Genomic DNA, 11,073 nt, shown 5'->3' on the forward strand with positions numbered 1-11,073 from the left:
TAAAAAAATCAGTCTGAACAAACCACTCTCTTACTTAGAAACTTTCAATAGTTGCCATTCCCAATGTTTCAATCCTTTCATCGCCCCCCCATGAGTGTTTTTAGACATTTTTTTCCCTAATCATTCTCCGCCTCCAAAGAAATTTTAATACCATACATATGCTGTATAACTGTTTATGTGGTGTATGTATATACGTGCTTTATTCATAAAAAGAGTAAGATTTTTTTTGCCTCTCTCCCAAGTACCAGTGGAGTCTCAACTCTTCAGCAGGACACTCCAACCTCTTCAGGATCTAGCTCTCACTTGCATCTCCACTTTTACCTCCTATCACCCCCTGCACTGCACTTCATATTTCAGCAACTCCAGCCTTCTAGTCTCCTGCATGTGGACCCATCCACCTAGAATACCATTCCCCATTAGTTGACTCTCTCATTCTTAAAACTCGCTCAAAGTAACACCTCTTCTAGGAAGCATCCATACTTTCCACAGAAATCCCTCCTTTATGTTCCCATAATATCCATGGAATATCTCTATTGCTGCATTTATGGCAATGAATTATAATCATTCATTTATAAATCTCTCTTCTCCACTAGATCATAATCTCCTTTAAATCCCTATCATACAGCACAGTGCCTAGCAATAGGCAATACACAATAAATGAGTATTGTAAGAACAAGCGAAAATAGTATGTTCTTATGTTTTTATTTAATGGTTTCAAATTCAGTTTCAACTCTCCATCAAAACTCCCTGAAAGTGAGGATGTCTCGTTTTTCATACTGTTTACTTAAATGCAAGCTCCTTCAGGACAATATTATGACTTAAACATCTCTATATCTCTGTACCAAAGCACAGTACAGATAATAACAGAAGCTTGAGAGAGGTTTGCAAAATTACTTATAGAACTAAATATTCTCATTAGTGCCTACAATAGTGCTGGTCCCTAGCAGGCTGACAATGAAAATGCATTTACTAGTGATTTCTAACAATATCAAAACCTTCTACTTTCTGATAGCAGATATGATTCAATCAGCCAAACTAATTAAAAACTCAGACGTGAAACTGGTTTTAGGTAAAGAGCACAAATCATGATCAATGGCAGACATCCCTGTATATACTCCCTCTACTCACACCATAACAACTGTTCAAGTTCAACTCAATGTAGTTTCCTTAGAAGTCATCTTTTCATAATGCCAGAGTGCCAGTGCCAGAGTTTTTCTAATGTCTTTTGGCTAGGTACCTTAGAACTACTGACTAGCTCTATGATGACTTGTCACATGCTTATTGACAGTATCATAACTGTTGCCTCAGGCACTCTGTGTTACCCCCAAGCAACAACAGGATCAAACTGACAAGCTATTTTAGTTAGGAAATCATTGTTAATCTGCATTAGATGACCCAGTCAACAAATAATTCACTGGAGTATTATGGATGCACAGGGAATCATAAGGAAAACACAAATATAATCTTATAATGAAGGAGCTTCTACCCAATGGCTTCTTTCCCTTTGGTTGGATGACAAATGGAAAAGTTTCTTTGGCCTTGACAATTTCCATCAAAGAAATCAAATCAGCATATTAAGGAAATATACAGTATATAAACAGCTGATTCTTGAACTGCTAGGATCAACAAATCTAATAAAAACCACCAAGAACAGTCACTCAATTCTACAATATAGAAGTCAGTGAAAACTGTAATGCTCCAAGTTGTGAAGATAATGAAATATTCCAGTACTCCATTAGAGGATAGCTTTTTATACCAGGAAACAACATTGCTACAGTTGCCTATGCTTTGAAGGTAAAACCCCAGAACTTAGATTCAAACGATATTCAGTTAATGCATTTTGCAAATATTCTTCTTCTAGCACAGCATATGAAAGAGAACTATATTTGCCTCCAATTCATTTTCAGGACCTGCACCAGTGGTACTAATTGATGGTTTAAAAAGGTGCATATAATTTTGAGGGCTATTGTTGTTTTAGCTTGTTTGAAAAGGCAATTCTTTCTGAAATGTCTTTTTTTAATAAACAGTATTTGTCTTTTTTCTTCTAAGCTGATATTCAATAGTATAACGTGAAATTTCTCCCCAAGAATAAAACGAGTTTCTTTTGTTGTGTTGTGGTTTTATTTTTGGTTTTTGAATATAATTTGTAGAATCTTGTCAGGAGCCTAAGTACAAAATGACTTTCAGGCTATGGAGTTTCTATCGCCAAGAAATCTGTTCAATATCATTAGATTGTGTTACTTTTATTCTCTAACTCTCTTTGCTTTCCCTACTTTATGACCATGAACCTGCAGTTTCTAAAAGTAAGTTCGTTTGTAGTTAAAATTAACAATATAGATTTCCACATTTCCAGTTTCACACGGATGCTTTGTTATGTCTAGAAGAGCAACCGTTTCCTTTTTATGGTGCAGGCTTTGCTTCTTCAAAGCTCTTTTCACAAAGCAGACCCCCCAAAGAATCCAGCTGTGGCTGTTAATCTTGGCTGATAGAGAAACTTCTCAATACTACAGATTATTAACCTGTAAAACACAGTTAATAACAAAATACACTTTAGTATACTACTCTTTCTGATGTAACTGACTCCAGGATTTTCCCCAAACATATCCCAAAAGCATATCCCATTTTTCCAAATTATAGTTTGCTATTTGAGGAGGACAAGGACCAGAGAAAACATCAGAAAAAAATGATGCCTCTAATTTTCACAAGACAAGCAAGCTCGACAGTCTCTGCCATACATAAGGATTTACAGTGAATAATTTTTCATTAAATCACACATATTTCCCCCACCTTGCTAGGATCTTCTTTAGCTATTCACACATTTTCATCCAAACAAGTAAAATGAATTTCCACTAAAGGTGAACTTTGACCATAAGGATGTCCTTCATTTGTTACATTCTGAGAAGAAAAAATTAATTTCCTTCTCAGTATGTACATCCATAATACTTTCTAAAACAGTGCAGATGATCTGACTAGAACACCTAACAAATCCATACAAACATGTATATTATATATTTTTTATGTGTTTGTTTTTAATTGAGAGAATAGGACAGAATATTTGCCCCTGACTCTAAATTCAACCTTCCGTATTTCCCTGGCATATAGTACATTAAAGGGACACTCCATGGTATGTATGTATGTATGTATGTATGTATGTATTTATTTGCTGACGAAGATTGGCCCTGAGCTAACATCCGTGCCCATCTTTCTCTACTTTATATGGGACGCTGCCACAGCATGGCTTGACAAGCGGTGTGTCGGTGCACACCCGGGATCCAAACCCACGAACCCGGGGCCGCCAAAGCGGAGCGTGAGCACTTAACCACTTGCTCTACCAGGCAGGCCCAATGCCATGGTATAAAGTCACGCCTCCAAAAATAGTCTGCATGTTGACTTCACCTGGTAAATCGGATCATATATGAAGCCACTTCTACGCACATTCACACAACAGTTTGATTTTTCTACCAACAGTAACTACAATAAAAACAGCTACCATTTATTAAGTGCTTAGTCTGTGCTAGACAATGTACTCATTGGTTACCTCATTTAATCCTCATACTAATCCTATGAGATAGGTGCTACTATTATCTTCATTTTATAAATGAAGAACAGAGAGGTTAGAAAATTTATCAAGATCACACAGCTAGTAAGTAACTAAGTATCACTACAGTGATGCTTATGTTTTGAAAGACTTAAATAAAAAAAGTAACCTGCTAAAGGTATTAGAATAATAAAATTCAAGTTCTCCAACTTTACTTGGAGGACAAACGCAACAGACCAAATGAATCACAGGATCTTTGATCTTCCAATTAATCAGATAAGTAAAAAACACTTATTTTATAAATTTTATCAAGTAGAAGCTTTTCCCAGACTCACTTTTATCAAGGTGGCAATAGTGCCATTAATTCAATCTATGATATTTTAGGGTGCCAATGTCAAAACTGCCCAGGTTTAACAGTCCTCAAACCTCTCTCCATGTGGTCAACTTTCTCCAACTTTCAAAAGTATACACTTCAGGGGCCAGCCCGGTGGCGCAAGCGGTTAGGTGCGCACGTTCCGCTGCGGCAGCCTGGGGTCCGCCGGTTCGGATCCCGGGTGCGCACCGACGCACCGCTTGTTAAGCCATGCTGTGGCGGCACCCCATATAAAGTAGAGGAAGATGGGCATGGATGTTAGCCCAGGGCCAGTCTTCCTCAGCAAAAAGAGGAGGATTGGCATTGGATGTTAGCTCAGGGCTGGTCCTCCTCACAAAAAAAAAAAAAAAGTATACACTTCATGAAGCCCCTGAAGCCTTATAATGTAATCCTCTTTGTCGCAAAGTTGTCACATCTTTAAGCATAGTATACTTACTTTCCTCTGGCAAATGCAAACTATAGACAAAAAGGTATTTATATTATCCTCATCATATGACTGAGGTTTCTGTTTATGGGTGGTTTTGTCTTTTGGTTTTGCATTATGAAAACGTCCAAATAGGCGTTTGGAAGCCTTGATATCTGACAAAGAAGGTCAAGTTATATATGATGCTTTGATAACCCATGAACAACATCCTATCATTGGCAATGAATGTATCTCAGGCTACCCCATGATCAGATTACCAGGTAAACTGGGACCCTCTGAGATAAAACACAGCAGACAGTTGTTAATGAAACCTTAAGTGAACTGTCAAAGCACCATCTTTACTAGCAAGCTAATAGGTAATTCACAACTTTCACACAACTGTCCAATACTGATAAGTTATTCCACAAGTTAAATTCAGCAGAAAGATAAATCAAGCCTGGTAGACTAAACTGTTCAGTGATAAATCTGAACGGTAAAATGTTGCATCACTTCTACAAATATCCCTCCTTGTCTACACAGAGGAACAATACTATCCCTCAAAATTACAGCAACGTTTTTAGCCATCAGTTAGTACCATTGGCTGCATGTCCAGAAAAAGAAATGAGAGCAGATACAGCTTCCTTTCATACGCTATGCCAGAAGAAAAATACTTGCAAAATACATTAAATATATTTGAATCTAAGTGACTCTTATAATGCCCAAGTAGTTATATGGTACTTTGAATCAAATAAGGTATCACTGGAAGAATATTTTTATGTTCCATTTTAATCATTTTAGAAAATAGTTTTTTCAGACTCATTAGGTGCTTTGTAAATTAAAAAGAAAAATTCTGGGGGCCGGCCCGGTGGCGTAGTGGTTAAGTTCACACTCTCTGCTTCGGTAGCCCAGGATTCACAGGTTCGGATCCTGGGTGCAGACATACACACCGCTTACCAAGCCGTGCTGTGGCAGGCTTCCCACATATAAAGTAAAAGACGATGGGAGCGGATGTTAGCCCAGGGCCAATCTTCCTCAGCAAAAAGAAGAGGATTGGCAACAGATGTCAGCTCAGGGCTACTCTTCCTCAGCAAAAAAAAAAAAAAAGAAAGAAAGAAAGAAAGAAAAACTCTGGTTCAGTTAGTTAAAAATATCCTTAGCTTGGGTTTCAGAATACTAGTGCAATTCACTCTGGTTTGGTGTTCAAATCTCTAGTTTTAACAATCTTACTCAGGTCATACAGCAGTTAAATTCCAAATATAAGAATCAATTCAGACAGCAAGTCACCAATATGTAAATACAAAAATAGAAAAGTATTTGCATACTAAAATACACACCTGGAACTCTTCCCCTTTTTTCATACCAAATTTTATTTCACCTGTAAGAGCTGATAAAAACATTCAACACAGCTAACTGGAAAAACTTGGTTAAAGAACAAAGAAGGACCTGACCAGAAGATCAAGTAACCAAGCAGCACAGATGCCACAGCACTGTGCCAGGCGCTGGGGAGAACAAGTTCTCTAGTAGATACAGTCCTTACCCTCAAGGGGCTTACAAATGCAGCCAGTGAGACAAGGCAAACACAAAACAACAGGTGTACAATAGAAGATGGTGCACAGAAGGAGATACTTCAAGTACATGAAACAAAGTGCATAGAAGGGGTCAATCAATGAAAGAATCTAGAATAGATTCAAATGAAACACATTCGGATTTTCATATATTGGTAATTCAGAACACCCACTACCAGAACATTTGCTGTGGGAGATGTTTCACCACTCCAGTTCCTCTCCTCCCTTCCCTTTAAAAAAAATCCTTTCCCTTAGCACCAACCTGAAGTTAAAACTTCTACAAGTCACATCACCATTTGATTAAAATGTAGGTGAATAACACCTTTAGAATTTGGTCAAGAATGCTGCAACCCATTTCCCTTTCAGTATCTCTTGTTCTTAGCATTGTATGCAAAGCACTAAAATGAAAGAGAGCATCCAGGTCTAAGAAAATCCAAACAAATTCCCAGTAAATCAATGACAAAATTTAAAGCAAGGAACAACCTTTTTGCTATCCACCCTTCCCCCTACACCCCAAGCTTTGGACTCCTCAAGGGTAAGGCAAGGAATGGAAGTTCACAGTGCAATCCCTGAGGATAGGATATGGAAGCGAAGAGAGGAAGGCAGGAACAGGCAGGTCCCTGAGCAGAGTGCCTGACAGGCACCATTACCGGCTACACTCTTTCCCACCAGGAACCCCACACACCTTCGAGAAGGGAGCACTGCAGCGGCAACCTCCATGGAGAGCTAGCTAGGAAAACACTGGACTTTACTAGTTTAAAAACAACAGATCAGTCATTGAGTAACCTAGATGATAAAATCTGAAATATAAATAAAGATGGCCAGATATAATGCAAAAATGATACTTATATCAATTATAGCCTGAAAAACAATGACGAAAGGAGACATTTACCAGGCTAGTTCCCATGAGTTCATTTTCCTGTGGTTATGGGGGCTTTTCTAGACGTTAACAAGAATCTATTTTTGAATGCACTGAAAACATCAATTCATCTATCCACAGCAGAACACTTAATCCTTGGGGGGAAAAACTCAGTTTGCTCTAGTTTTGACTGGAATAGGACCCTATAACGATAAATACATCTTATTGTAAACTACTAATCTTCCTCGGAAGGGTAAATAGATGAAATGTTGCATTTAAGAAGCCCTTAGACTTTTAAAAAAATATCCTAGCACTAGCAAAAGTAGAGCAGTTTCATATGTTTAAAAAGTATACTTCCTACTACAGCAACCAACCAAGGGATAACAGCAATTTAAGAGGGACCAAATGACACTAAATAACACTAAAACATTACACCAAATGTGGGCCACTGCATAGCTACAGTCTACTGACCTCATTTGTGGTACTCATGTGTGATGCTATATTTAATGCATTCTTATCAAAAGGCTAAAGCTACATGCTTCCCGAATGTAGCTTTATGGTTTAAAATAAACCACTCAAGCAACGACTTAACTGGTTCAACTATGAACCTACCTTCCTTCTGGGGATCAAGATCACAAATTAAGGAATGAAAAGACGGAAAGGAGAGCAAAGTAGCTATGCAAAGCATATCCCAATGACAAGACTATTACAAAGAATCCAGTGTGGGTCAGCTGTGACATTTGCTGCAATTGGGCAACCGATTCAAACTAAATCAAACATGAGCGATGACCAAGGTCTTTGGAGGAATAAGCATTTCATACATTCATTTATTGATCCTACATTCAGTGGCTTACTAAGGTTCTAACCAAAAGTTTGGTAGACAGCAAAGTGACTGTGTATTTACTCATCAGAGGGTGTTCCACCAAAATGTGCCATGACTCAAAAGTGTAATATAAACCTAGATAGCCAACGCGTTAGGCCTCTTTACCACCGAAGTGAGGGTAAGTGGCTTCCTATAGTTGAGTTGAGAAGCTTGCTCCACTTTGGTCAACATGGAGAAAACCACCAGAGATGACTCTGCCAATCACAACCATAAGAAACCTGGAGAAGTTGTGTTTTTCTTTGGATACTCACCAGACAACACCAAAGGCTCCATATCCGATAGGTCTATCCGGCTCAATATCCAGCTGCTGTTGTGGATGATGCGAGTGCTGATGATGGTGCGCCTTAACTGTGGCAGCTGCGGCAGCCTGTACCTGAGCTGGGGCTGCCGCAGCTGGTCCAGGAGCCTGACCCGGTGCCGGTGATGGGAAATATGGCTGTTGTTGCCCAGGGTTTAACATGGCTGCAGCTGCGGCCGCTGCTGCGGCTGCCGCAGCTGCCGAAGAAGTATGCTGCTGGACAGGGTGTACCGCAGCAGCCGACCCCGGGTGAAGATGGTGCTGAGGGTGGTGGTGGTGGTGGTGGAGGTGAGGAGGAGGGAGGTGTGGAAGGTGGTGGTGATGGTGGTGGTGGTGACCTGCTGCTGCTGCAGATGTACCGCCATTGTAAGCCGCCATCATTTTTGCGTTGGCTCTTGCGCCACAAAGAGACATTCAAAAAAAATGCCCTTTGATTGGAAAGCAAACTGGGTCAAGCTGTCATTTGGCCATTTAAAAATGAAGAGAAACCACTCACTCCACCTCAAAAAACATGGAGCGGAACTGGCTTTATGTCTTCATCAGTCAATCCAAACACGTTAGAGGATCGTGGTGTTTAATTTCGGGGTGAGCGTGTGTGGAAGGGTGTGGGGTGCCAAAACAATAAAAGAACATAAAAAAAGAAAAAGAAAAGAAAAAGGGAAAAGGGACCCCTTCCCCCCAGGTTTCCTGCCACAAGTGGGTACTAAAACTCCATCCTTAATTCGGGGGAGGTTCCAACTTTGAATGTGGGAATAAAGGCCAAGCCTCCCGACCCCCTGAACTCCACACACGAAAAGGATCAGGTAACACACCACCCTTGGAATCCTGTAAGAGGGTTGACTCATCTACCCCTTCCATTCCCACATCCTTTTCTAAACACCTACCACCTCCTCAAAAATACAACTGTAAAAAATTTCAACCACCCCAAATTAAAAAGATGGGGGGAAATTTTCAGGGACACCAGCTTCCCCCCCCCTCGAACTCTCAGGCCTTCCTACATCTCCCCCCGCTCCTGGTCAGGCTGACCTGATTGGAGGCGGGGGTACCAAACTTTCCTGAACAGGAAAGAGCCAGGGAAGGAGGCAGGACGGACGGTGAGCGGAGGCGGCGACAGGGCAGGACGCAGAGGAGAAAGAGAACCGGGGCAAAGTGAAGGTAAGGAGGTGCAGGGAGGAATGAAAGAGAGGTGGGCAGCTCTCGGACGCCCAGAGGGAACCGCCCCGGGATGAGGTTAGGGTCCCGGGGCCAAAGAATAAGCGCCCCGGGAGGCGGGCGGGGTGCAGTCGGAAGCGGGCTGACTCCTGCCCCCGCCGCCGGCTGCTTCTGCTGAGGAGGGTTGGGGGGGAGAGCGGGTGGGTCCCCCCGCGCGACGGCCCCCGCAGGGCTCAAGGCAGCTCCGTCTCCCCCCCTCCCCCCCACCCGGCTTCCGTCCCTGCGGCCGCTTTCGCCTCAGCCGCTGCGGCCGCTTTCGTCTCAGCCGCCGCCTCCTCAGCCGCCGGTGCCGCCGCGGCCGGACTCACCTCCCCTAGCAAAGCCGGATAGAGCGGAGCCAGCGGCGGACACGCGCAACCAGCCGCCGAGGCCCCGCCCCCGCCTCACACTGACCGGCTGCCCTAGCCAATCCACGCCCACCTGTCCGCCTCCGCCTCCAATCCTGGGCCGGGAGCTTCAGACAGGCGCACTGTTCGGCCAGTGGCGACAAGGTGTGGGTCTCCTGGGGAAATCCCGCCCCCGATCCAGGATGGACAGAGAGAAAGACCAATCAAAAGACAGAGTTGGGCCTGACCGACAAGGCTAAAAGCGAATTAAAAACCAAAGATCTCCGTGACATTTTCTTTCGCCTCTCTCCTCTTTTCTTTTTCTTCTTTTATTTTTTTGGCCGGAGCAGGAAGCTGCGTGCTAATCCCGCCTGCAAAAGCTGGAAGAGAGGGTGGAATGAAAGAACCAATCATGAGCCTGGAACCAAGAGCAGAGCAACCAATCCTTGGCTTGAGGATGAAGTGGGATGGGACTGCGGCCAGATAGACACCTCATTTGACAAATGGAAAAAAAGATTGATCTCGGTCCCACCCTTCAGATCCCCTATAGGTCAGGATTGTGGAGAATTCTCTGTCATATCAGCGACGACCTCTTCAGGGGCGGAGCCAAGTAAAAGGGGTGTGGTCTAAAGAAAAGGGGCGGGGCCGATACGAGGAAGGCGGAGTCCAAATCATCTCTGGTCCATTGACAGCATCCATCTACTCTCCCTTTTTAAGGCATAAGATTTGGAGAAGTAGGGTGAGCAAAAAGGAATGTCCAGCTTCAGAAACTTCAAGGTCCAAGGTTATTAAACAAGACAGTCATAAGAGAAATTCAGTAAACTGACAGTTCAAAGCCCAAAGCTGGTCCTCCATGGCTGATCCTCATCTTGGCGAAAAGATGCGTTATCTCCAGCATTCTTATCCACTCTCAACGAATGATAAGGCTATCCATACAAATTAAAACAACGATAATAAACTTAACCACAGAAATCATAATTTTCTCCTGTATTTTCTAAGTCAATAAGTTCTAGTCATTGAAATCTTACTAAAATAACATCTTTCTTTCCCTTTCACATAACCTCACTTATCTGAATTTACTTTTCTTTTAAAATATGAAATAATAAGCTTGCAGATCCTTATCTTATTAAAACTGTGCACTCAGAAACCTGGAGATCATCTTTGATTCCTCTTTTGCCTGCCCACTCCTCTCCTTCTAGTCAATCATCAAGTCTTAAACACTTCTAAATACTCCCCCCTTCTCCCCAATCACCACAGTACTGTATTACCCAAATTTATGCCACTAGCATCTTGAATGAATCTCCCTGCCTACGGGCTAGCTCTCCTCTAATCCATCCTCCACTGAGAGCATAGCAATCTTTTAAAAATACAAGTCTGACCACGCCCCTACTCTTGAATAAAGTCAATAAGTCTAAATAGCCCAACACGATCTGGTTCCCGCCTTTCTCCACGGCCTTATCTTTCACCTCCACCCTCCCTACTTTAGACATTCTGAACTTTTTTCAGTACCTCAAATGGTTTGTTGCTTTCGAGCTTTCCTGCGTATCTTTGGCCCCAAACACTCCCCACCCACCCTCTACTCCTCTAACTTATCGTTCAGGTTCCACATAAATTTT

At 42.2% G+C, this 11,073-nt stretch overlaps 1 protein-coding gene across 2 annotated transcripts in view; it reads right to left on the bottom strand.

The window, feature by feature from the left end:
* Positions 1 to 9,352, bottom strand: part of NLK (nemo like kinase) — a 165,609-nt gene extending 156,257 nt beyond the window's left edge. For both annotated transcript variants that reach the window (XM_087440756.1, XM_004433395.3), the window contains exon 1: positions 7,873 to 9,352. In XM_087440756.1, the coding sequence (XP_087296882.1) occupies positions 7,873 to 8,333 (461 nt within the window). In that variant the 5' untranslated portion in view covers positions 8,334 to 9,352. The remainder of the gene's footprint in view (positions 1 to 7,872) is intronic.
* Between the last annotated feature and the right edge of the window lie 1,721 nt (positions 9,353 to 11,073).

This window comes from Ceratotherium simum, chromosome 16 (assembly GCF_057802395.1).
Source record: "Ceratotherium simum simum isolate JZ-2026a chromosome 16, ASM5780239v1, whole genome shotgun sequence".
NCBI lineage: Eukaryota > Metazoa > Chordata > Mammalia > Perissodactyla > Rhinocerotidae > Ceratotherium > Ceratotherium simum.